General features: G+C 42.6%; 3 protein-coding genes and 1 pseudogene across 4 annotated transcripts; 1 reads left to right on the forward strand and 3 right to left on the reverse strand.

The window, feature by feature from the left end:
* Positions 1-311: 311 nt before the first annotated feature.
* Positions 312-5,296, reverse strand: gja1b (gap junction protein alpha 1b). The gene is made up of 2 exons (XM_085770269.1): positions 5,231-5,296; positions 312-2,020 (listed from the first exon to the last, which is right to left on the reverse strand). The coding sequence occupies exon 2, from the start codon at positions 2,002-2,004 to the stop codon at positions 850-852; it is 1,155 nt and encodes a 384-aa protein (XP_085626395.1). The 5' UTR covers positions 2,005-2,020; positions 5,231-5,296; the 3' UTR covers positions 312-849.
* Positions 5,297-6,696: 1,400 nt separating this feature from the next.
* LOC146961893 (gap junction Cx32.2 protein-like) lies at positions 6,697-7,979 on the reverse strand. The gene is made up of 2 exons (XM_085771022.1): positions 6,982-7,979; positions 6,697-6,946 (listed from the first exon to the last, which is right to left on the reverse strand). Exon 1 carries the CDS (start codon positions 7,905-7,907, stop codon positions 7,044-7,046), a length of 864 nt encoding a protein of 287 aa, XP_085627148.1. The 5' UTR covers positions 7,908-7,979; the 3' UTR covers positions 6,697-6,946; positions 6,982-7,043.
* A 3,892-nt stretch (positions 7,980-11,871) lies between these two features.
* On the forward strand, positions 11,872-13,903 carry LOC146961894 (gap junction Cx32.2 protein pseudogene; annotated as a pseudogene). The gene is made up of 2 exons (XR_015035158.1): positions 11,872-11,980; positions 13,002-13,903. The product of XR_015035158.1 is annotated as a gap junction Cx32.2 protein pseudogene (transcript).
* A 1,896-nt stretch (positions 13,904-15,799) lies between these two features.
* On the reverse strand, positions 15,800-26,672 carry mcm9 (minichromosome maintenance 9 homologous recombination repair factor). Its single transcript, XM_085770136.1, has 14 exons — positions 26,422-26,672; positions 25,842-25,995; positions 24,405-24,511; positions 23,082-23,288; positions 22,592-22,673; positions 22,241-22,438; positions 22,012-22,137; positions 21,565-21,684; positions 21,235-21,409; positions 20,359-20,561; positions 19,748-19,951; positions 18,584-18,666; positions 17,994-18,139; positions 15,800-17,335 (listed from the first exon to the last, which is right to left on the reverse strand). Exons 1-14 carry the CDS (start codon positions 26,584-26,586, stop codon positions 15,832-15,834), a joined length of 3,474 nt encoding a protein of 1,157 aa, XP_085626262.1. The 5' UTR covers positions 26,587-26,672; the 3' UTR covers positions 15,800-15,831.
* Between the last annotated feature and the right edge of the window lie 440 nt (positions 26,673-27,112).

Here is a 27,112-nt window from a genome sequence, read left to right on the forward strand (position 1 = left end):
CTAGGATGTGAGTTAAGATGTATTAATAATGTTGGCTTGCAGATATATTCAGCTTTATTACACAAGCAAAATGTAAGAGCAGCTGACTGTCCGTCAAACAGCAGTGATGAGGTCCTTGTTTGTTCAAAGTACCTGACCCAAGTCCTCTCTGAGAATCTGAGCTGAACGCAGTGAAAGGGTTCGTCACGGCTGCAGCTCTAATGAGAATGAACTTTGCTGCTTTAGATCAGTTGGCTGAATTGGAGATTAACATCATGTGGGTGTGGGGCTTTTTTTTTTTTTTTTTTTTTTGCCATATTGGATGAGTTTACTTGATGAGGACAGTACTTGCTGATCAATGGGATGAACTAAGGCCTGAGGTGTTAATGAGTGTCTGCCATTAAACAGACCCTGCTGAGAAGGCACACTGTTGTAACTCAGCTGAGGCAGCGGCCAGTATGGAAGAGAAGCAAGAAACTATGGAAACGAGAGGAACTATGGAAAACCAAACGAGTCACTTTGTCAGAGCATGGTCCTCGGTTGCGGAGCCGATCAGTGACTGGTTCTAAGGAGCACCTCGGTCACTCCCCCCCGTCCCTGTGCCTGTTAAATTCTCTCGCAGCTGGGTTAGCTCCACTAAAAAAAAAAAAAGGTTAACGGTAAATGTCATTGAAAAAATATTTGTAATTTGTACCTTTGACAGTGTTACATAATTAGTTTAAAACGTCTCTTTGATTGACTAAGAGTCTCTATGCTGAAGACAGTGATCGAGGTTAGTCCCTCTTATATATCAACCTTTGTGATGGAGTGTTTCCTGATTCTCTGGCTGCAGCCGCACATCCTGCAGCCAGGAGGAGGAGGAACCCGGTCTCACACGTCCAGGTCGTCCGGCCTGGCTCTGCTGCTCATGCGGCTGCTGGCCCGGCTGCAGGGCCGAGCATCCATCAGCGCCAGCGGCTGCATCTCGTGTCCCGCCGATGAGGACAGTTTCTTGGTCTCGTGGGTGTCGTCGGGGAAGTCAAAGGCTTGCGCGTGGGAGTTTGAAATAGTGCTTCCTCCACCACCATTGTGGCCAAGCCGGTTCTGCTCCGTGGAGTAGTTGGCCCAGTTCTGTTCGTTGGCCTGCTTATTGTAATTGCGGCACGAGCCGGTTCCCCGCTCCCCTGTCGCCATCTTGTAGCCCGGGGGAGACATGGGCGTGAGCGGAGCGGTCGGGGAGGAGCAGCCGTTGTAGTAGGCGAACTTGGCGGTGTTGGTCGTGGTGTTTCCTGCGCCAGGGAAGAGCGTGGTCTGCTGTTTCCCCTTCACGCGGTCTTTGATCCTCTTAAAAAACACATAGAAGAGCTCGATGATGTTGAGGAGCAGGGACACCAGCGACACCACCAGCATGAAGATGATGAAGACCGTCTTCTCTGTGGGTCGGGACAGAAAACACTCCACCTTCTGTGGACATGGGGACCTCTCGCAGGTGTATACTGCAGCGAGGGTGAAACCGTACATGTACCACTGGATGAGCAGGAAGCCCACCTCAAACGTTGACTTGAAGAAAATACTGACAATGTAGGTTCTGAGCAGAGCCCCCTTCATCTTCACTTTGCCATGCTCCTCAATGCCATACTTTAGCTTTTTCATCTCAATTTTCTTCAGCGGGATGTCGACATCACCTCCATCGTTTTGCACAGCTTTAAGCGTCTCCTCTTTCCTGTTGAGTTTCTGCTCCTTCCTGTTCAGATAGAAGACGTGAGCCAGGTAGAGGAGCGTGGGTGTCGACACAAATATAATCTGGAGGACCCAGAGGCGAACGTGGGAGATAGGGAAAGATTTGTCGTAGCACACATTGTCACAACCAGGCTGCAGGGTGTTGCATTTGAAGGCCGACTGCTCGTCCCCCCATGCCGACTCCACCGCGGTGCCCAGGACCAGGATCCTGAAGATGAAGAGGACCGACAGCCAGACCTTGCCCCCAGCAGTAGAGTAGGCCTGGACCTTGTCCAGCAGACGACCCAGAGCACTCCAGTCACCCATTCTCAGGGAGTGTTAGCTGGAGAAAGAAAGAAAGAAAGAAAGAAAGAAAGAAAGAAAGAAAGAAAGAAAGAAAGAAAGAAAGAAAGAAAGAAAGAAAGAAAGAAAGAAAGAAAAAGTTGTTACTTATCTTCACCCAAACAGAAATGTAATGCATTACATGTGTAATGTTGTTGCATATGTCACCTTTAAGATTAAATGAAAGACATTTTTATATGTATATTTAAAATATTAATGATGAATGATGATGATTTTTTGCACATTTTATGACATGTTACGACCGTAAATGTTAACAATATGTAGTGTGCACATATACAGTACTTATATATATAGACACAAAGTTTTTTATATACATACATTTTACATATGGAAAGGCAATAATATATATAATATATGCATGTGGGTGGGTTCAAATAGACACAGTATAAACAAACAGGACACAAGGCCTTTGGGGGAGATTAACGTCATCAGCATTGAGACATGTTTTACTCTGACCAACAAGTCTGTGATTATAAAGCAACATTACTGGTGGAGAGAAAAATGAGTCATTGCAAACTAATCCAATTAGATAGCAGCAGCGTGTATGCACCACTGCCTTTAAATCAACACAGTGTGACATGACATTGTGAGTAGTCGTCAAAAAAACGAGAGAGAAAGAAAGAAAGTAAAAGTGAACTGAACGGGTTTAAGAAAACTTAAATCCCAGGATCATGGACCCACAGAGTCTGTTGACCCCTGTGGCCGTGGAGGGAAAATGACCGATCAGATGTGGCGATTTAAACACTCCACTCAACACGCTATAGATTAACATGAGAACGTCAGAGCACACCTGCTCCTACGGCTTCAGGCCTCTTCCCAAACATTTGTGTCGGACTTTGCACAAGTGAAGAATGTTCTATTCATATTTATTCCTGCTGTTGCTGCGCAGGAACAACAGGATCTACTTCGGGTTCAGACAGACATGGAGCTGGGTCATCCACAGAGCAAGAAACCTACTGAGGGCTGCTCAGAATGAGGTTTCTGGAGAAAAGCCAGTGTGTGTACCCAATCTGATAAGTGTGTGTGTGGCAGAGCAGATGCTGCAGCTGAATCTGGTCAGGAAGGCCTGTGGTGAGTCTTTTCCTCTGATCCACACACACACACACACACAACACTTCCTGTGGGAAAATCAGTACACAGACAAAAATACAGCCCTCAAAGAGTTCCTGTGAAGCAGGAGGACACGGGCCAGTACAATACACTCACAAACACTGACCAGAGACTAGTTGAAGTCAAGTCTGTTTTATTTAAACGCCGCTAAATCAGATGGGGGCGCACTCTCTACGGCACTGAAATCATCCGGGCCCCCGTCTCCTGACAACTAGTGCCCCCCCTGGTCAAACTGACCGCTGTGCTGCATAAGCAGTGAAGAGACACAGAAAGTCTTGCTGATCTCCTCTGACAGGCAGACACCACTGATATTTAAACTAACTGCTTCAAATTAAACAAACTGTTACATCCAGAACAAATACAGGAGAAGTGGTCCGTCCACAGTGATTTCCACTGGACCGAAGTGATGTACCACAGAGGTAATCCAGTCTCTCAACACTTGTCAGGAGATATTTGACTGTCTCTCTGTGAGTGTGATATGAAAATAAATAAGCAGAGCTGTTGCACGGTTCGATCAGATCCTATAGGATGTAAAAACAGATCCACATTCACAGATGTTTTCCTCCTTCATGAGGATCTGAATGCGGATTAGTAGGAACCTCAAGTCAGAGCCACATGGTGCCGGACTAATTGCATGTGCTCTCAGTCATCTCATGATAAACTAGGTCCAGTCTGTCCTGTGACCTGTGAAGGAATCACCTGCAGCAAGTACATTTACCATGGGACTTTCATTATATTTCTCCACAGTCTGTACTTTACTCAAGTTTTTTCTTTTTATTAAACTTCTGTAAACCCCATTACACTTAAAATCCAAACATGGTACTTTTGATTCTACGACAGTTCTGTGACGCACTCTTCCTTAAAACTTTTTTTCTTTTAATTTGTGTAAATGTGAGAGGCCACAAATTGGTTTAAACACAGGAGAGTAAATCACAACCAGTTCCTTCTATCAGGTAAAGATAAAGCAGAATAAGCTTCAAGTCCATGTTTAAAATTCTTCAGTTAAGTAAAGATCCCTTAAACGTTTGCTGTGTTTAACACGAACAAACTTCATCCCTCCTACGGACACTTGCTGTCCAACATTGGAGGGAATGTTGAGGTATTTAATGTTTGCTTATTTCCAGATAAACTGCTTGTTTGCTGTTGTTGATTCAATTATCGATTTAATTGACATATCTATAAGCTTTTTTTGTATTCTGCAGTAGTTTTATTCTCCAGGTTCAAAAGTAGGCTTCTTTCCAGAATCACCAGGCTTTGTAAATGTGAAACAACACTACATATTGGCATTAAGAGAATAAAAACGTTAAACTTACTTGAGGTATGTCTGAAATCAACTTCTCCTGTACTTTAACTCAAGTGAAAACTTAACTGAACTTATGGAGCAGAGGATCTGTTCTCTGGCTCACTCCCACTGTGGATGTTCTCTGATGAGGACCGAACAATGAGGGGATGAACACTGTCAGTGTTATGTTATCAGACAGAGAACATCCCGCCACTTTCTACTTGATTGAGTTTGTTTGATGGAAGTGAAGAGGACAGAGCAGAACAATAGAGTCCAGCACAAAGAGCCTCTCTGAACTCTCTGCCTCTCATAGCTACATGATGGAGCGCTCCAGTTGTTCCCTGTTCATCTCAACTCAACTCATCTGTTAGTAACCGGGCTCTAAGTCCTTGAGGAGTAAAACACACGTTTCCTCACTTTAAAAAGTCCAGAGGACAGAGTTGCCCCGGTTACAGCTTACTAAGTCACAACAGCAGGAAAGAAGAAGGGGAGAAAAGAAAACTTCACACTTCAGTTTCTAGTCTACTCTATGAAATAAATAAAAAATAATAATAGTTATAGGCTAAACAAGTGAATGAAGAAACGCTTTTCTCTAGTTTTCACCCTGTAGATGTGAGTCTGGAGTGAGGAGTGAATAGTGAACCACGGAGTAGGAGAAGCAGAGGGAAACTTTTCAGAGTTAGTGAGACAGCAGCAGCAGCAGCAGCAGAGACGGAGGAGAGGAAGAGGAGGAAGAAGAAGGAGAAGCGTCCGCGTCTCTGCCGCGCACAGATCCATCAGAAAGCGGCTCTAACTTACCTGGGAAGTTTGAGAGAGAGAGAAGAGGGGCCCACTGGGACTCTGTCCGCCACTTGTACCAGTCTCTCCCCCTGACGATGGTGAAATCCCTTTTAAGAGTCTCCTCAGCGAAGTTCACAGTCACCTGATCCCTACGTCAGGACCGACCCCGGTCTGCGGGGAGGACACAAGGAGAGACTCGCTGCATGGGTAAATACGCCAAGGTGTGGACGCACGCAGGACTGTATTGTTTCATGTGTGCGTTGAGCAACCAGCTCCAGATGTGCTGACAGAACATCGGAGCGGATGAAACGGAGCTTTTTTTTTTCTTTCTTTTTTTCTGAAACACCGGCCATGTTTAAAGTGGATCTCACACTTCTGTTACTGCAGATCTTCTGGTCTCAGCGTTAAACCACCAGGCGATACCTGCAGCTGCTCTCACTGTGCACCATCCATAGGCTACTACAGCATGTGGTCAGTTCAAACAAGATCATTATTTAGTCCACATAGAAGATCTAAGAGTAGCCTAACAGTACTGCCAAATCAGCTGAGCTTCATCTATTGTATCTTTGGTCCTGATACTTTTACATAAGAAGATCTGGATCCTTTCTCATCCTGACCTCACAGCCAATGAATCAGTATGATGTTAGAGCAGACTGGACTCACCTGAACCCAAAAAGCACATTTATCTCTAGCATTGAAGAACTGTATGTAGCCTACAACACACTGACTACACTGATCATACCTGCAGCCTTTGAGCTGTGGTATTTATTTTATGTATCTTCAATATACAGCAGTGTTTCTCTCCAGATGAATTATAACATCTCATTATTTTTGGAAAGAATGATCATTATCACCCATAAATATAAATACATCCACTGTAACACTCATTCCTGCAGTCAAACTAAAACACTCCAGTGAGTTTTGTAACTTTCCGTTGAACCACTTGGTTTCCATAACTTCACATCACTAGTCCAGAGCACCACCTAGTGGTGGACTTGATGCGGTGTAGGTGGGTTATTACAGGGGTTTGATACAGACAGGTCACACAGTCTTATCTAATGGGATGAGAAAACACAAACACTGATCCTCGTGCTGATCTAACCCTGACCACTTTACCTTGTAGTCCCCATGAACACGCTGCCAGGAGGTTGGAGCCAATGAGTGGCCTAGTTGTTTCTTGAGGTGGCAGCAAATTGGGACAGCTCCTTGTTTGGAGTTACAGCAGACTGATGGCAGGTCAGTGTCATTTATATTTGTTCATATTTGTCGAAATGTTACATCACAAGTCTAAAACCCTCCTGCACATCATTCATGAAGTTTATTACTCCACCCCTCTGTTTGCAAAACCCACCCTCCAGTCCAAACCACTGTTTATATTGTAGATGTTCTTCTATGGGTATCCTGCTGTTTGGCTTCAGTGTAGTCTGAACAGCTGCAGATGCACTGTGTGTTTTGTTATCTCTTCATTTTGAATGAAAAGTCCTGATTTCACATATTGTTTCTCGTTTTATTCCTTTGTAACAAGTATAATGTATAAAATGTATAGTTACACATTTATTACAGCACATTTGACTCATATTGTCATTACAGAAACAAATACGAACTATTACAATATAGTAAACATAATAATGATAATAATGATGATTTTAAAACCTGATTTAACATTTGTGACACAGTATTGTTTTTGTTTTTTCAATTCAGTCATTCAATTGAACCACAAATGTCGGTTACTCACTGATAAAAAAAAAAAAAAAAAATTCAAAGGAGACTGAATGAAGAAAAAGAGCAAAAAGAGCAAACACCTTCAGCATTAATTATTAGAAGTGATGAATCAAGAGTCTTTTTCTTTCTTGTCGTCAATGCAGAGCTCTGTCAGGCCCTGAGATGGCGGAGGCGGCAACAGTGGGAAGTCTCCATACTGGCTGCTCATGCCCACCCAGCCGGGGTTGGACGGGTACGGCTGTGGCTGTAAACTGGATATGTGCTTCGCAACTTGAAGCCGCCTCCTGTCCTCTCTACTCTTGCTGCAGAGCAGGTAGATGATCTCGATGATGTTGAGTAGCACTGAGATACCCGACACCACAAGCATGAAGATGATGAAGATGGTCTTCTCTGTGGGACGGGACATGTAACACTGGGCTCCAGTGGAAACGGCACAAGGTGGGCTCTGTTTGCAGTGGAAGTATGGTTCGTAGAACACAGAGCCAAAGATGTAGAACTGGCCCACGCTGAAGGCCACCTCCAAGAGGATCTTGACCACCAGCTGGGTCATGTAAGTGCAGAAGAGGATGCCTTTTATCTTCACCTTCCCTCTATCGTCTGTGTACTTGCGTTTCTTCAACCCATTTTCATTGGGGCTTTTTTTCTGCTGCTCTATCAGCTTCCTCTCTTTGTGGATAATGTGGACAGCGTGGCCCAGGTAGACCAGAGTGGGCGTCGACACAAAGGTGATCTGCAGGACCCAGTAATGCATGTATGATATTGGGAACATCCAGTTGTAGCAGGCGTGTGCGCATCCTGGTTCCTGGCTGTCACACCTGAACTCCTTTACTTCATCCTCCCAGACTTTGTCTACAGCAGCGCCCAAGATGAAGATCCTGAACAGGAAGAGGACGCTCATCCAGATCTTCCCCACCACAGTGGAGTGAGACTGGACCTTCTCTAGTAAAACGGACAGGTAAGACCAGTCACCCATGGCTGGAAACTAATGTCTGTCCAAAGTGAAGGAGAAACACACAGACGTCACACCTATGGTGAAAAAAAAGATAATAAATCATTTAGAATCTAGAGCATCATTTAAGTTTAGGAGATCTAGTAGATGAATACAATAAAGAAGGTTAGATTTCAATAAAGTAGACCTACAGAGGTTCTTAGAGCAAAACACCTTCAGAAAACATCTTCACAACACATGGGCTTAAAATACAATACATCAGAAGCTTTTTCCTTCTTTTTTTGGTTCTTAAAACAACAACTATATCTTCCTCTTCTTGATAAAACAAAGGAGAAGAGGAAAATATAGACCTTTTTATAGTCAATGAGGTGTATATAGCCACATTGGTGACTGAAATTGTATGTAAAAAAGATTTTCCTCAAGTAAAATGAGAAGTAACCAGAAGAAGATCTAGTAACACCGACAAGAATAATATGGTATAGGAGTAGGGGGAGAAGTTATTCTGTGATATAAATAAAAAAGTGATATAAATCTGTGAGCAGTTGTGACTGACAATGAATGTCAGTCACAACATATTCTGTTGATTCAAGCCAAACACTGCAAAAAGTGAAGTGGTGACACAAGAAAGCAGCTCACCAGAGGTTCACTTAGATACAAGAGTAAAAATCAATTTACGTTAAGCCCTGATGAATCAGCTGTGATCGGATGAATAGCTAAATGAACCAAGAGTATGATAAGAGAAATACAGATTCAGAACACACAAGTTACTCAAGATCTGCCTTGACTAACGTAAAGAAGAACGTCAAGAAACCACTGAAACTATATGTGTCAAGTGTTTTCTTTCAAGATTGCAGAAATATATATATATAAAAAAGTACTTGCCTGTTCGGCTTTAGTTATCAGAATCTCTTTGCCACGAGCCCATCACAGAGGAACCACAGGGTGGCCAGCGAAAGACGTGACACTCCGACCAGAAGGAGCGTTAAATAGGAGCCGAAGCCGGTGGGCTTGGTCTGGATGACGCAGAGCGCTTCAAAACTTCAGCTTCTCATTTCACTCAGTCAACTCGTGATGATTTTGATGAGTCTAGAGAAAAATTTCGTCACTTTCAGTTCCAGTACAGGAAACCATGATGAACCTTAGCACTTAACAAATCATGTTGTGTGCCTTACCTCCCACTGTGGGAGTCACAGATCCTACACCCAGACTGTGTGTCCAGTTATTTCAAAGGCACACCCTGTTTACGTGAAATGTGAACGCGTGTCTTAAGTGATGTTAGTTATTAGAGGAGGGTCATCAAAGACCATACGTGCGGTACAGCTTCACAATAAGACTACCTCAGGAACTATATGTTTAAAAATGTCTCTAATTAGTTCATGAATTCAAATGTTATGACATATACAACTGTGAACACACTACTACAGGGGTCTTCAATGTTTTTCAGGCCAAGGACCCCCAAACTGATGGAGGGATGGAGAAGAGACCCCTTACTATATAAAATATATTGTATAAAATTGTGTTTTATATTAAACTGGGCCTATAGTGCAATGTATAGACGTGTCTTGTTATTGTGCATTCAATACTAAGCCATTCAAATAGTAGACAGGTTTTTATTTTAGTATGTATGACCGAAACGTTGCTATAATTCTTTCAATGGTCTTTTTACTATTGACAAAGCATGTATAAAACAATCACTGCACAGGAAGATCATTTTTGATTTTTTGTCCAACATCCACCCACAACACAACATAACCCCTTAAAATAAAAAATAAAATAAATAAAAAATAAAATAAATAGAAATAAAGACAAAAAATGTGAATAGACAGAGTAAAAATCGTAAAAATGATTAACAACCATATTACAAAGAAAGGGAGAGGGGAAAAAAAGGAAGGGAAGGGAACTATTGTTGAAGGTTTCGTTGCTATAATTAAAAATATTTGTGCAAGTCATTGTCAAGGCTGGATTCCTCTCTTCACAAATAAGCCTGGATCAGCTGATCCTAGTCTGACGCACCTATAACAGATGTGCAAAGACGCCTTTTACTTTGAATGTTTCTACTGTAAGCATGAATGTAGAAAAAAAAAAAATCTATAAAAAAGTTTAGCGACCCTACTGCAGTACTTTCTGGGACCTCCTATGGGTCACAGACCCCCTGTTGAAGACCTCTGCATTACAGTAATGGAGGCTCATTATTTGATGCACGGCTGCATAGTGGTACCTGTTTTGTTTTTTTTGTACATAGTCCAACATCACAAATATGTCCTAGATGGCTTTTTTGTCTAAACAGCGTCACAACCCTGTCTGTACGTAGACTCTTCAATCAGACAAAGAAAAACTCTCAGGAAAAAGGCAAGAGACACGAAGAAGAGCAACAGAGGATGGAAGTAGACAGGAAGTAGATATTGAGTGTCAAGAAAAGACAATTATAATATATTGACAGTCTTATATAGAATTTTGAGGGTTGGGGTTGGACTGCATGGCACTAGGTGTTTCTTGTTAAAACTTGGCAGATGTCACTCTGACTCTGTGAACTCTGAGGGATTTTGTTTTGATGGACTTTCTTGGTGTGGAGGAGAGTTCATTCTAAGTGATTCACGTTTGTGAGCAATTGGAGGGAGGTAGGCTTCAACCAGTCATTGCCTGGAGTTTAAATGATGTAAATGATGCTCAGCCTCCTGAAGACACACTGCAGAGTGGCAGGCATCTCTACTCAAACAACAGGATTAATCCAGTAAAATGAATGACTCATTTCCAGTTGATTCTACATTGGCCCGTAGAATCAACTGATAACGGTGGTCATATGGACAATGTCATATGGGCCTACGTATTACATTTCTCTGTGTGTGTCTACACATACTGCTCTATTCTACTGTAAGACAGCCACATTAATGGTTTATCAAGGTAAACTATGGTTCAGTGTATTCTTGCATTGTGGAGCTGGAAAATCGAACCACTGACCTTTTTTTTTAAGTATATTTTTTTGGCTTTTTCACACCTTCATTCGATAGTACAGTTGAGAGAGACAGGAAATGGGGAGGCAGAGAGAGGAGGAATGACATGCAGGAAAGGGCCGCCCAAAGCAGGATTCGGACTGGGGCTGCTTGCAGTGAGGACTTCAGCCTCAGCACATGAACCACTGACCATTTGATTAGTGCAAAAGCCACTGTGAGCTGCAGCAGTCCAATGCGTAACAGCGTGTGGCTGATATTATCAGCTGGTTAGGCAGTTTGTTTCCCATATATATATATATAACATATGTTGTGTTGAACATCTAAAAAAGTATCATATGCACACACACATATACAGTATATAAAAGCTGATATTGAACATGTCTAACCTGTGGGTGGCTGTGGTTCAGCTGGTGGAGTGGGTCGACCAGACGGTAGTTTGATCCCCGGCTTCTCCGAGCCACATGTTGAAGTACCCTTGGGCAAGATACTGCCCCCGATGTATCATCACTCTGTGAATGCATACAGTAGATATCAAGTGCAATGCAGATATATTCATATAGATTGATATTGATACAGCAACAAAGTGCTGTTTGAATGTGTGTGAATGGGTGAATGTGACGAGCAATCCCAGAGACTAGAAAGGTGCGAGTGCATTTACCATCTATATCTTCACATGTGGTGTGATAATGTCTATTCCCTTTTAGGTATACATACAGTATATAGTCTACAGTCATCAGCCACGTCAACCTGCCGGGGCACTGGGGGCTGGGCAGGTTGATTTAGAATAACCAGTTGTCTACACTCCCCTCTTCAAGACAGGTGCTTTAGGCCCTTTGGCTAGTTGACCTTTTGGCTTGTTTTCCTCTTGGCCGTAATGTGAACATCAGCTCATTGCTCAAGAGTACACAGGTAGACGTCTTCAGAGGAGTGAAGGGCGTGTCCCATGTTGGAATAGATGCTGTAGAGTCAGTTATCAGCTGTCATTTCTCAACATCTGTCACTCTCTGTGGTTAGGGAGTGTGGGCAGGTCCAGAACACCAGGGAGGACTCTGATGGCTCTGCTGTCATGCACATGATTTATAAGAAGGAAGTGAAAGCTCAGTCAAAGAACAGGATTGACCGATCGAGGCTGTGTTCATCACTGAGGTAGGACCAACTATTATTGTGTGAAGCGATACCGTTATACAAAAGTATCTGACTTTATTTCATAGCCTTAAGAAACTTAACAGCCTGATATTGTCTGTTATTGATAAATGATAATATCGCCTGAGAAATTAGGTTTTACTAGAGCATTTTATCTAAATGTGCCTTTGTATGTCATCCAATTGTATTACAGTAATAGTAGTAACAGCATTTGGTGTTGAATACAGAAAATGAAGACATTTAGAGATCTTAGCAATATAATATTATATAATATTCATTTAGTTTGAAATGTTTCTTGAGTTTACAACAACTAAACTTCATTAAATAAGTAATATAATATAGTTCCTCAGCTGTGTCTGTTTATCATATTGTACAGTGTCTTTATTCCACAGCTACTACAGCGTGTTCACATCAACAAAAATACTCAGTGGAATACTTACTCCTGTACATACTTAAGTAATTGCGCAACTAAAGTAAAAGTCTGACTGAACAGGTTTCATTTCTATCTGAGACATATTTGACCATATGACCACAAGTAATGGAGCTGACTTTGGACATATAGTAACAGTAAAACAGGTCATCGGTCACAGTGTTGCAAGCATGTCACGCAGCTGTTTCCAGTCTCGTGACCTGTCAGCTCTGTGGTGCAGCTTAAAACCAGTGGGATGATTTAAAGGCCTTGTCTATTTTGGTGTAATCTGTAAAGTCTTATTTGGTTCAGATCGAGGCTCTGGAAGTTGTTTAATCAGTTAATTAGTTGGCCCTGCTCCGTACACCTCAAGCAAATCTCTATCGCCTCTACCGGGGATCTCAGAAGATAGGTTGTGAGGATGGAGCAGAATATTCCCGAAGCCTGCCTTTAAAAATCATGGATTTTCTATAACAACACATGAACCTTTACAGCTTGTGAGAATTTGAGATGAAATAGACAAAAGCACTGTATTTTATGGTTAATGTTTCTGTTTGTATTCCTCTCACTGATTACCTGTGTGTTTATCATGTCTTTGTTTTCTCTCTCTCTCAGACTTTCATCATGGGGGAGTGGTCCTTCCTGTCTGATCTGTTGGACAAGGTGCAGTCTCACTCCACAGTTGTGGGGAAGGTCTGGATGAGCGTCCTGTTTCTCTTTAGGATCTTTATCCTGGCTGCCGGCGTTGACACAATATGGGGTGATGAACAGGCAAACATGGACTGCAACACCAAAAGCCCTGGATGCAGGAACATGTGCTACGATAAATCTTTCCCGATGTCTCACACGCGCTTCTGGGTCCTCCAGATCCTCATCGTGTCCACACCCACTCTGATCTATCTGGGCCACGTCCTGCTGGTGATTCGCAGGGAGAACAAACTGAGGAGACGCGTTGAGCAGAAGATTGGTAAGAACGGGATGGTTATAGCTCCAAAGTACTCAAACACAGACGGCAGAGTGCAGCTGAAGGGCGTCCTGCTGGCCAGCTACCTGATACAGCTGGTGTTCAAGATCCTGTTTGAGGTGGGCTTCATCGTAGGCCAGTACTACATCTACGGCTTCATATTAATGCCCACTAAGATTTCATATTCCCGCTATCCCTGTCCACACGAGGTGTACTGCTACATAAGTCGTCCCACAGAGAAAAACATCTTCATTATCTTTATGATGGCAATGGCTGGCCTCTCTGTGATCCTCAACATCGTGGAGATGTTCCACCTGTTCGTCTCCAAGATGAGGGAGAGGAAGAGGAGGATCAGTGGCTCGGACCCCTCACATGTGTACAGCATCGCCTCAAAGCACAATGAGAAAGTCACACTGTGCTAGAGACTGTGAACAGAGACTTCAGCCTCAGCTGCAGTCCACTGCTTCTTGCTTTGCTCAAGATTGTTGTCAAACTGTCTCTACAGTATTGACACTCATTCATTATAGATTTTACCTTTTACTTAAAGATTCAAATAAATAGAACTGTTGTGGTTCAGCAGGATGAATTGTATTCATGCACTTCTATCAAAGGGACATTATGACATTTACATTATCTGATGCAGGAGCTGTTGAATGTTGTGTTTATGTGAAACTTGACATTGTGGGTTTACAGTTAAATCTCAAGGAAAAATTGTTTTAGGCATTTCAATGGTCAATTGGACAGATGTGTTTTTGGATCTTGTTTGTCTGTGGTTGTAAAGTTTACACATTAAACATGAACAGACCAAGGGGGCAGTTGTCGGTCTGAGAAGTGAAGCTCACTTCCGCGTTCAAAAAACTGTAATCCCCTCGGATTCCTCTGGGGGCTGGTGTCAGAAGGGAGCATTCCCCATAGACCCCCATGTTAAAATCGCCGACTTTACATCCTCAGTAAACATGTTAAAAGCCTGGTGTCAGAACGTTTTTTCGTCTCAATCGATAGTTTCTACCCCCGCACACACTCTGAGGGGGGTGAATTTTTTTTTAACTCTATAGTTTTACTGTTATTAGGTTAAAATTCTGGCCAATCAGGGCGCGGAAACGTTGAGTGACAGGTCCGAGCAGCTCCGTGGACAGCTGCCTCGAGGCCAGTGGGCGGGTTCTCGGCCGGCCAATCCAACATGGCGCTGTTCAGGCCGCCATATTTGAGTCACAAAAACGACTCCCCAAAACCAATGGGTGACGTCACGGATGCTACGTCCATTCTTTTTACAGTCTATGGAACAGACCCATGTTGTACATATATATTTTTATGGAATAGAAATCCCTCATTTTATTACGTTAATGCACTGTGTATTTTGGATCGCCTGTCAATTGAAATGTGTCTCTGAGCCTGACAGGTGTTAAGGTGGCTCAGGTTTATCCTATAGAAGTGAATAAACTCCATGCTCTGTCTATCTTTGACGCTTTTTTGAGGATTTTTCTGCCTCCTGTCTGTTGACTTTGGCCCATAGCTAGACTTCCTCCTCCAACAAAGTGGAATGAAACTGTTGCAAGTAAAAAGCAACAAACCCAAAAATCTGGTAAACACTTGTAAACCATTGCTGACTGACACATGCAGCCTTTCTCAGGTATTCACACACACATAAACTGCTGTGCCATTTCTGTCTAAGATGGTGGGTGACATCCCAACATGACCAAAGGGGGGGAGAACTAAGGGGAATCAGGGGAAGATGAGCGTTGTTCTGACAAACAGCCATTCACTCTCTGACATCTGTATGTCAAAACATCTACACCTACTACAAGATTAAAATAAATATTTAGCTCCTCTACTCTCATCCTGACCTTCTTTTCAGATTGCATGGGGATCAAAACATCCCCAAAACACTCCAACCGTCTCCCATCAACCAGCCTAAAAATGATAACATGAGCAATAATGTCAGAGCTACTAGTATGAAGTCATTCAGCTCCTTGTCATGCTCTTAGTCCACAAGACCAGCAGTGGACTCTTTCCCTAATTTTGTAGTTGTCTGGGTGACCCATCCTGTTGCAGTCTCGGTTACTAAAAACAGTGTCTGCCTCAGACTTCCTGACTTCATAGTATGTTGAAATACTTTCTCGCAGGGGGGACTTTCTAGAAAAGAAGAACTTAATTTTGTCCACTCATGGCAATATGAGACATTTTCCAATTAAACTCAGCAATAAAACTGATATTCCACAGAAGCTTAGCACAGACTCAAAGGCTCACTTACTAGCTTTTCTCTTCTAGCGTTCCAGTGGCAACCCCCTCGTGGTGTTGACTGCAGACTGGCTAATACTGAAGAAATATGAAAACAATGATGAATCATTCAAAGTACAAGAGGAGCATGTTGAACATCTGAAACAGTTGAACAGTTTTATTTATTTTCAGGCTGAAGCAGGCGATCGTACGTCTGGCAAAGAGCTGTGCTGACCTTATTCTCTCTGATAGAAACCTGTTGTTTCACAGCCTGACTTTCTTTGATACCTCTTGGTCCCAGTCAGTGTCAAAAAGGTTGTTAGTTAACTCTGTAGAGCCAAAGAGGGACAGTCCTGAGAAGCGACCCTCTGACCCACCGACACTTGGTGGGAGGGCCAGCTCGAAACACTTCCTCTTCTTCAGGTTGACAGAGCCGTCGCAGTGAGCAGCTCCGTAGCTGATCAGACTGTTTGTTTCAGTCTGTGAGTCCGGCCCTCGCTCAGGCTCCTGTCCCGGTGGGAGTCTGCTGACAAGGGGGGGTGACACATGCTTTACTGTTCCCATGGTGACAACAGGTCCAGTCTTTCCTGTTGTGGGGATGTGTTCGGGGGTTGTACCGACGTCAGAAGCACCGTTTCCTTTGGATGAACCTACAGGAGCAGGATTTGTGTGGGTGAATGAGAATCTGGAGAGTTTAGCGAGTGTTGCGGACGCTACGGAGGGCTTTGAATTAGAGGGTGGGCTACCAGCCGGGCCATCGGACACAGTCTTATTAGCAGTGTTGAGTCTCAGTCTTTGTTGTTGACCCAGATCTCCTGTATCATGGCTTTGTTTTGTTCTAACCACTTGGTCCTTTCCACGGGGAAAACCATCCACGTGCGGCTCTGTTGGTGGGAAACAGGCTCCATCTTTAACCTGCCCCCCCTCCCTCTCACAGCCGACATGTTTTCTCCGGTCCAGACTTTGGTTCTGGGTCTTCCTCTCTGTGCCTGTAGGTGGCCTGTCACCACTACATTCACGTTGTAACTCTGAGTTGAATGACATCTTCTTTGGTTTGAATATAAAGTCTGACAGTTTTGAGTGGAGGTCTTCAGCTGCGACCTTCTCTCTGAGCACAGCGCACACGCTCTTAGTCCTTGATTGGGCCCCCTGCTCTTTGCCTAATGACTGGTTGTCCTGGATCTGGTCATTTCCAGCTGAGGAAAGTGTGGTGGTGGTGGTGGTGGTGGTGCTGCTTCTGCAGCTGTGGGAATCTGAAGTTGGATTTAAAGGATCAGTCACATTTTTACTTGCAGTATTTATGGGGTCACGTCTTTCTCTGTGCCCCCCTCCTCCCTCCTTGTCACTCGGCCTCTGGTTTACCTCCAGGCCTCTGAGCCGTCTGTCTCTCAGACTCTTGGAGATTTTCTGAACCACACACTGCTCCTCAGTGTTTGTAACAGAGTGCGCTGACTCCTCTGTGGCAGAGCTCACTGGTCCGCCCCGGTCTGTGTTACTCTGAATGTCACAATGACTGTTTGAATGTTTGATCGCACTTCTATTCAGGTTTTCTTGCGTTGATGTAATCATAGGTGCAGTCATGTGATCTGGCGAAGTGATGGAGTGGAACCAGTCCAAGCCACTCTCCTCTCTCACATCACCCTGACACTGGTCACTGGTGTTGTGACGGTGCTGTGTTTGGTTGATGCCCGTTGTGTCTCTGAGTTCATGCTGGTGAGTATCTGCTCTTGGATCAAACTGGGAGGTGTCTGGCGCGCTGCTCATCAGCCTGGTGAACACACAAGATGTTCAAACAGATGAGAAAATACAACAGGATGAGACTAAATTAACTCTACTGGTCACTTTCATCACTGTAAAGAAACAGGGCAAAGTGCTGTATGCTTTTTTTATGAAAAGAAAAGGCAATTCCAATAATATTTCAGCAAACAATTGTTTCCCATGAACAGGGAATGAGGCCACACCCCCTGTGTGTTTGTTGTAATTTGAGTGTTTCCAGTCATTGTTTCAATGTCCTGTCTGACAGCACATGAACTATCACAACATTCATTGAAGTTTTTACAGCTTTTATATCACATGCATTAGTGTTGTTGTGACTGGCTCCATCAGTGTCAGTTATGCAGCCGGACCCAGAGATTGAGACTGAATTTCCTTCCCAGTCCAACCATGGAGCCAGTGCTGCTCTGTCACAGAACACACATTTTCAGTCAATTATAAGTCTCCACGATCCTATGTGCCCCTTGATTACACACAGCGTGGAAACAGTAAGGAGGGGGTGTGCAGAATCTTTTAGCCTTATCAACCGATCTGCAGCAGCAGCATTGATAGGATCTACAATGCTTTTATTTGGCATGGTGTTCATTAGTGGCTAAGAGAACACCAGCGTTTGACACAGTGACAGTGACCAAATGGAAGAGACGGTCACTCACCTTGCCATCCTGTCCATCTCCCTCTGAAGGACCAGCGGCAGGTTCAATCCCTCCAACAGCACCTGACACTGGGTCTGATACTGTTGACCGGGGTCAGCAGGAAATGCTGTGAGTAAAGCATTCACATTCCCCAGCAGAGCACCGCCCTGGAAGAGAAGAGCCAGTTAGTATGACTACAGTATCTACACACGTGGACAAAGCTGTTGGTCCCCTTCCTTTAAAGAATAAACATTAAAAAAGATTAAGGTAGGATTAAGTTATGAGTACCGTCATTTTGTTCCAGGCCAGTTTCATTAGTTTGTTTTTTAAAATAATTCTGCTGAACCACAATTCAAAAGCATTTTTGATTTTCATTACTCAATTTCCAATACATTTTTATTGATTATTACATTTGGCAGTTTCAAGTTATTTCAGTGACCATTGTGGGTTTTTCTTTCTTTGACAGGAGGGTAACAACAATTTTGTCCACCTGTGTATGCCTAGGTGGACCAACTGATATCATCTATAACTAAGGTACCCATGGTTTTACAGATACAAAGATGAAATTATGTTGGAGATCATCACTTCAGTAGGAAAGTAGCTCGTCTTACCTGCATTGAACACTCCATGACAGAGACAGCCATGACAGCGTCCTCTACAGTCACTGTCTCCCTGTACATGAGCCTGGCATGAGCTGCAAGGTTAAAACAAGTCTGTGTCAGTGATGCAGCTTCCAACTGCTTCTGTACATCTCTATTTATATCTTTATTTATATCTTGCACAACACAACATTTGCTATCTAAAGTGTGAGTGGTGAGGAGGTTGGGGTCAGGGCACTTTACATTAAAAGAAAAACAATTAGAGTCATTTTTTTAAGCTGATGATATCAAGAGTGTGTTATCTTTTTTTTCCATGTGTCTATTATTTAAGAGGAAAGTCGCTCCAACACCTGCAGCACAGTGCTGTTTCGCCAAACACTTTATACCATTGCGTAACACTTTATAATAGGTACACATTAGTTAAAGAAGAAGTAAGTGGTCCGGTCGTTTTCGCTAATGCTGCGTTCCAGGTAGGCTTTTGAAATCGTAAATTACAGCTTCAAGTCACAACTTACGACTTTGTAGCGTTTCAGGCAACCCACTCGTGTTTTTCCGACCTGTTTTACCGGTGAAAGTCACTATAACGGCCACTCGTAACTTCCGACCGGTGAACTCGTACCAGATCGAACTGGTACCACTTAACGGTCGGAAAAATACGAGTTTCCCTGAACGCACCATAACAGTCCTCGTCCCTACGTCGCCACATTCACGGAGTTCCTTGGCTGCACACACAGCCCTGCATGCCGTTCTCTCTCCTCATTGGATAAAAACTGTAGGATACGATAAATGTTTTCTCCTCGGCTCAGAGCAGAGCAGAGGGACTGACAGACCCGTGTTTCAGACCAAACACTCTATGTAAGTGATTGCTGTCGGAAGATATAACTATTTAAGACTTATATTAACACAAATATATCACTTACTTCTGCTTTAAGCATTAATAAATACTGAATTCATCATTTAACGCATGAATACTCTTTAGTATGTAGTTAAATAAACACAGTTTAAAATGTTTTACTCATCATTGATAAGCAATAACTGTACTAACGTTATATACTACATACTAATGAGTATTCATGCGTTAAATTACCATGTATATCATGGTATAAATATCGCTCGACAGTATTGAGATATTCATTTGTAGATGTCGACCACCTGATACCAAAACTCCTCCCTCACCTTCAGCCAGCCTGCTCAAACTCTCCAGCATTCGGATAGTGGTGCGGGCAGCGTTGCGGCCGTCGCTTCGTCTCTGCAGCTGGTAGTAACGGGTCAGGATGCTGTTGGCGTCCTCAGACACTTGCGGCTGCAGGCGTTTAATCACAGTGAAGTAGGCCTTCATCTTCTCCATGGACCACAGGCCGGAGGCATCAGCAGGCATTCCTGACGGAAAAACCAGTTCAACCATTCAATTGACTACAACGTGACATTGTACGTGATCGGATGGTGTTTTTCCAGGCTTGTTCGTTCCCCAGGCAAGTGATTTATTTAATTTTTGTGAAAAAGCCTTTATTTACTCAGTTGCAATCGGGTGTTAAGAGGATTTCTAGCAGATTAGTAAAAAATGCTCCAGAATAAGATCTCCAACCCAACCTTTAACCCATGTTGGAAATAAACTGCTTATACCTGTGGCGTTAAGATTTTAGAAGGATGAAAAATCTCAGATTATGTCAAATAAGTTTCTTACCAAGCCGTTTAAAGGCACAGTGAACTTGATATATATCTGAATTGTGATATAGTGAATTAAAAGTTATACAATTTGTGTCATTTGAGAATTTTTCCTGCTGTACCTCTGTTATCCAGAATAAAAGAGGAGATGACACGGTCCCACTCTGCGTTCCTGGTGTCCAGCAAAACTAGGACCAGGTCGAATCGACTCAGAAGAGGGCTAGCCAGAGCTACGTTCACAGACAGTGGCTCGTTGGGGTTGTACTGGCCTTTAGGGTTGGTGGCTGCCAGGATAGTGGTGCGAGTGTTCAGTTTACACACCATGCTTGTAGGGATAAGAGAGCAGAGGAGGATACAGAACAGGGAAGTCAACATCTTATCCTTGCTCAGATTTCTGTAGGAATAGGTCTATTGTAAAAGCAAGTACTCCGTTTCTTAGCGTTATCAGCTTATTTCTGCAAAAACATTGTAGAAAAGAATTGAACAGATCTAAAAATCTACTGGATGAATTCCTTTGACATTTTGTGCATATTTCTTCATTTCAAAAGCTAAATTGAGTGTTTTCCACTACTATAGTGTGTTATTCAACACAGACATGAGGAAGCAACATAACGTAATGTTAAATGTTTACAGTGATTGATGTACACACCAGTTTTTTCAGGCTTCAGTGAAAGCTATTCACGACTATTTATACAACAAATTGATATTTCTCTACAAACTGGGTTGTTACTATCAAGTTCGATGTGTTAGACTTCGACTTTTCTCCAGCAGTTGTGAACAGATGAGCTGCTGTCTACCTGCTCATTCTTGGTGTTAGCATAGTTAGCATCCTCCATGGCCCCCTAATCATTCTCTTGATGAGCACTAAAAGTCGGTTCACCACTGGCATGGCTGTTTTTCTTCTTTCTTCACAATCACTTAAACATGTAAAGGTGCTGTATTATTTGCTTTGCCTGGGATCATCCTTGAGTGTGTGGAGATGCGTGACTATTACCTACCCAGCTTTGGCCACACTGATAGACTGTTGCTCCATGGCCTCATGTATGCTGATGCGGTCATGTTCCTTGATGCTGTTGAATTCATCAATGCAGCACAAACCGCCATCTGATAGGACCAGGGCTCCGGCCTCGAGGTGCCAATCACCTCCGTCTTTCACCGCTGCTACTGTCAGTCCTTCAGCAGATAACATGATGTGTCAACAAACTCAGTCAATGCAGCATCAAATAAACTGGTTTCGTAACTTAAGTATGAGCTGGTCAAATCAAGCTTGTCTTGATAAACTGATGATGAATGGTGAAAGTGAGTCACTGATGACACCCAGGACCCACCTGCACTTGTTGATCCAATTCCAGCTGTGAGCACAGAGCGAGGCATGATCTTCGCTGCATACTTTAGGAACTGAGACTTCCCAGTCCCAGGGTCACCAACCAGCAACATATGACACTCACCTGAAGAGCACAGCATCATACAAAAGGTCATATTTTTCATGTTGCACTTTCCATACAGCATGATCACAGTATGGAAACTGTGATATTGCCTTCACAACGTAAAAGTTCTCTCTGTTAACTGAGCTGAGGACATACATTGCGTCCCTGGACAACCCCAAAACAATAATGCATGTATGATGGTGCACAATTTTGTGTCTCCTTCCTTAAATGATAGCAGCAGGATTATACCATCTATCTTACTGACATGAGTCTCAAAATGAAGGTTGGTATCAAATAGGACACCCAGGTATCTGATAGGCTTAAGAATAATAATAAAAAAAGAGTTACCCCTGATCTTGGACCCTGAAGCATCTATCCTCTGCACTCCACCGGCCAGCACCATTGCAACCGCCAGTTTTATCACATACATGCCAAACACCTGTGGACACAGGCTCAACAAAATCTGGTTCCTCCCTGAGGACAAGGGAGAGAGAGCAGCATTAAAAAGATATAACAATAAAACAAATAAAGAATATAGTTGAGTTTCAGTTATAATGTTATGTAAATTGTTTCATACCAGCAATGGGGTCGTGTTTGTAGTTTTCCCAGAAGTCTTCAAACTCCTGCTGAACATCTTTCAACAGCAGAGCAGCAGCCTGCTGGTTGTTCACTTCTATGTTGTTAGCTTGGAGGACCAGCTCCACGTCACAGCGAGTGCCATCATAGAAGGGCTTCCAGCGCTGGCACATCACCCCATAGACAGTCACGTCGTCCCCTGAGAGCAGGCCACACAGTCCACAGTTACTGAGGGATACAGCTCAAGCATGTGAGGCCAACACTGCCAACTTCCATGATGCAACAGTGCTTTGGCTTCAAAATTATCAGTCAGGATGCTGAGTGTCTAATCTCACAGCTTTCCAGCTCTTACCAGATTTACAGCTGTCGACAAGGTCATCTTCAAGGACCACCACCATGGAACGAGGAATACTGCCCACTGACAGCCTCTGAACCTGAGGTGATTGGTGAAAATATGTAAAATGTTGTTATAATTACTGTGTGAACTGTGAAGTCTTGAGTAAGTAGTCTCGACCACCAAAATCTAATGTGTAATTGTGCTTGAGTCCAGGTGAATGTTCGTGTCAAGTTTTAAGGGATTCCCTTAATACATTCTTGAGATGTTGTAATAAGGGAACCAAAATTATGTTGTGTGAGGACACTGCGACCAGGAGCTTTGGCAGCCCAAATCCATTCAGTTCATACTTGAATCCTTGTAAATGTTTCTGCCAAATTTGAAGAACTATGCAAATCACAAGCACGAGAATGGGACGGACGGACAACTTGAAAACAGCTCTGGCTAGCACAGCTGCAGAGGCATAAAGTTACAATACTCAGTCAGAGAGCTGTCATAGTTTCCCTACTTGTTCTTGTATTTTGATCTCCTGATAATCCCTGCAGGCAGCAGGCTCAGATCCTCCAGACAGACAGGTGAACTTGAAGGAGGTACAGGCGTCAGGGTTGGGACAGGCGACCGGCGGGACGAAGGTGTAGAACTGGTCAAAGTCGGCCTGCATGGTGAAAACATGACGACACTTTGCGCACATGTAGTCACGCTCATACTCCAGAACCTATCGAAAAGTGGAGAAGGCACTGATTGTAATGCAGCTCGAAACAAAGACATGACAATTAACCACAAATTGTGTTTCAATTGTTCAGTCAAGAACTTAGGATGTGTACAGGTATAAAGCTTAAATCTAAGTCTTGAGTAATTGGAGTTATGATAATATGATGATAAAAGATGCCTACATGATAAAATATGAATAAGAGTCAAATGGTGGTGACTGGTCTCTGACTGATATGATTATATGTGACGTGACTACTGAAGCATCAGTGTGTCAGCGACATGTTACTGTTGTATTTGCTGCAGTGGAGCCTGTGCAGTTACTTGGACACCAGATAAGCGGTTGTCACGTGACTAATTACAAGGGACAGAAGAAAAAAGTTCAGATGAACAAATCTGATTACAAATATAGAACCTTTTCTCTAATTTGTTACCACGCATTGCTGTTTGTAAAACGTCAAGTTCACTATAGTTCATTTTTTGCTCATAATAGCATACAAAGTCTATAATTACATGTAGTGCAATTGTTCAGTGAGAAAATGGAAAGTTAGGTCCATTTTCTCCCTGAACGACAGTTCCAAAGTTAAAGAAATGAATTAACAAAAAAAAATTATTTATTGTTGCTTATTTTTTTTATCTCTCTATTTATTCGATGTGCAATTTGCATTTCTTCACATTTATCCATTTCTTTCTTGTATGTGTTGGTGTGCATGTCTTTGTACATTGACAATAAAGGCTTCTATTTCCATTTCTAAATATATTACACATTTATTAACCAGTTTTTAAAGATGGCTTTGTGTGCTTAGACAAAGTTGTTCCTTCGTTTTTGTATTTGTTGTGTCTTGTAATCTCATATGGGATGGGCCACAGTGGTGGCATGACACGAAAATAAAAAAAATTCATTCATTCATTCATTCCTTCGAGCTAAAAGGCAATAACAAAAGCCTTGTATTTATATTTCTGTTGAGTTGTAGATTAGTGATTGAAGCCTGTAAACTGTTATCATAATGGGCAGATTCAAGCGAAGCATTTAAAAGCTGTTGTTGGAGAATACGTAGGAGAGGTGAAAGCAGCATTCAGCTCGGTTTCAGCCAACTGCTAAAAAAGTGAAGCATGATATTACCTTGGCAACACTGGTGCGTATGACAGTACCAGTGACAGATAAGAAGTGCCCAACGTCTCTGGACCGGGGAATAGTGTCTCTGGTCAGTTCTGGACACACCGGCAGACCTGGAAACACATGAGAGTCAATTACCAAAGAGGTAGTGACCTTAACAGATCAAAACAGCTGCGGTCCAAACTCTGTAGCACAACTGGACTTCAGCCATGCTATCCAGGCTTTGATGCTCTACTGCCTTCTTCCTGATGGGAGGGGGACAAACTTTTTCCTTTTTTTACACACATGATCAAGTGTTTTGTCCGTTAGCTTGTATGAAGGATGCCACAACCACAATCTAGCCACATAGTGCAACCTTAAACTTTTGTATTTACATTTTTGACCATTTAATGGGACATACTGTATGTGTGGGCGGGGGTTAATTACATGACATTTAACACTACATGATGTTACAGAACAGCCAGACACAGGAAAGGGTCTGAGATTAGTCTTTGGACAAATTTAATCAGAATTATGGATAAGTTGTCAAGTATGTATTGTGTATATGTCATACACCTGTCATGGATGCAGCACGCTAGACTGGGCTCAGGAGAACTACAGAACAAACATACCGTGTCCTTTTTGGTCGTGTTTCACACTCATCCACACACTCCTTACCACTAACAAACTGACCTGCAGTTGCACACACACCTTACTCCATTTTTGTACTTTATTTTATTAAACCATCACAGCTTTTCACACACTGGTGAGGTAGGTTGTGATGATATTAGAAGATTTCACATAGTGTAGAATCAGAGCTTTACTATAAAATGTAGATTCTGGGTTGTTCACACTTTCCCATTCTGCTTTATGTTCACTCAGCCGATCTTCTGGAGTTGATCATGTGACCCACGTGTTGCTCAGACATGTCTCTGATGTGCTAATAACTGGTTTCCTTTTGAAAGTGTTAATCCCCTCTCTCTGCCTGTTCTATCCATGTGACAGTTTGATGCTGGGAAATAGTCAGTCCTTCAGTCTTTAAACTCCACTTGCCCTAACTATGAACTCTTTAATAGCTAGTGACTGGTGCCGGGCCGGCGACGTCAGCTACACTGATCATCATTAAAATTCCATAATATAGTCTTTGCATTTCCTAAAATCATGGGATTAGGATTCCCATTAAAAAAAATGATGTGATACTCTCTGTGATACTCTCAGGGATTTCACGGATAAAGTGTAAAAACACTTCTTAGACGTGTTAATAAGAGACAACACCATCCATTATCATCACTGCTAGTCAAGGCAGCCAGCAGATTACTACTTCCAAAAAACAAATGGCATACACAGGGGCAGAGAGGAGGAGAGAGTTCATGAATGACAGTCTGAATACCACACAGACTAATGCGATGCAAGTTTTGAGCAGCATCTTGTAGCATGTGACCATCACTTTTACACTTGTCTTACCTGTAATACGGGCATGAAGAGTGTGTCTAATTCTCTGCTCTTTTCTTTGACCTCCAGGGGAAGTACTCTGTGATAACTCCAGGGCTTTTCTGTGTAGTACTTTATCAAATATTTCCAGGACATCATGAGGATAGGCGTTGAAATAGTCTCCGACCTGAGGGCCACACATTAGACCACGGATTATACAAAAAGGACATATTCCCTTATGAAACAAAACACACCTACTGTATATAGAGTACATCACAACACAAGCACAGGTTGTGTCAGGCTTTATAATTGTTAGTCATTTGGATGGACACTGTTGTAAAAAAATAAAATAAAATAAAACATGCATCTATTAACCATTACTTTCATTTTAATTTTTGTGATAATAATATTGTGTTGAGCTTCATTTGCTCAACAGAAGTAAGTAAATGTATGTAAACTTGTCATTGTCATTGATTGAACTTGTCATTGATGGTTTTGTTGTTACATGGGACATACTGATAACATATCACTGCAGGAAAAAAAAATCTTCTAACATAATGATTGTGTTTCTTTTTAATGCGGTATACTGTGTTGTGAATTGTGTTGACATTACCTCCATATTCGCTTCAAACAGTGTCATGGCGTTGACAACAACAGGCTGATGGGTCTCTTCATTGTCATCTTCAATAACCTGGAGGATGTCGTCATGGTGATGCTCAGTCAGGTAGGCTTCAAAAACCCGTCCAATCAGGGCCTCCTGTTCTGAGCTAATCGCCATACTGTCGTGATGCGATGCGATCTCCTGGGAGAAGATGTGAAAAATGCAGAGGTCTGGGTTTGATATTTATCAAGTAATCATCATTTCTGACATTTCATAAAAGAGCTCATGTTTACTAAAGTTAAATTAGCTACAGTTCACAGAAGCAGATCATAAACATGTGAAATGATGGATGTCACTGCTGGCTCAACAAATGTATCCTTTCAAACCATGCTACTGTACATAAGATCTTTGTTGAATATTACAAAAGGGCTGGAAGGAACTAACAATTAATCTTATTAATGACTAACCTTGTTATTATCGTCAATCCATAAATTGTTAAACTCTCCACCAGTTTCCTAGAGCCATAGCCTAAGTATTATCTTCAAATAGTTTATTATCTGACCAACACTCCAGTTTCTAAAGACACTCAGTTTTACCCAAGAGGCATCTCCAAGCTGAAGTTTGATATATTTATTTATCTGCTTGTTTATAGCTCTACTCTACATAACATATGATGAGTATAAGCTCACTCATTTCTTCATTA

Source organism: Trachurus japonicus, chromosome 24 (genome assembly GCF_045865225.1).
Source record: "Trachurus japonicus isolate A0001 chromosome 24, Traja_1.0".
NCBI lineage: Eukaryota > Metazoa > Chordata > Actinopteri > Carangiformes > Carangidae > Trachurus > Trachurus japonicus.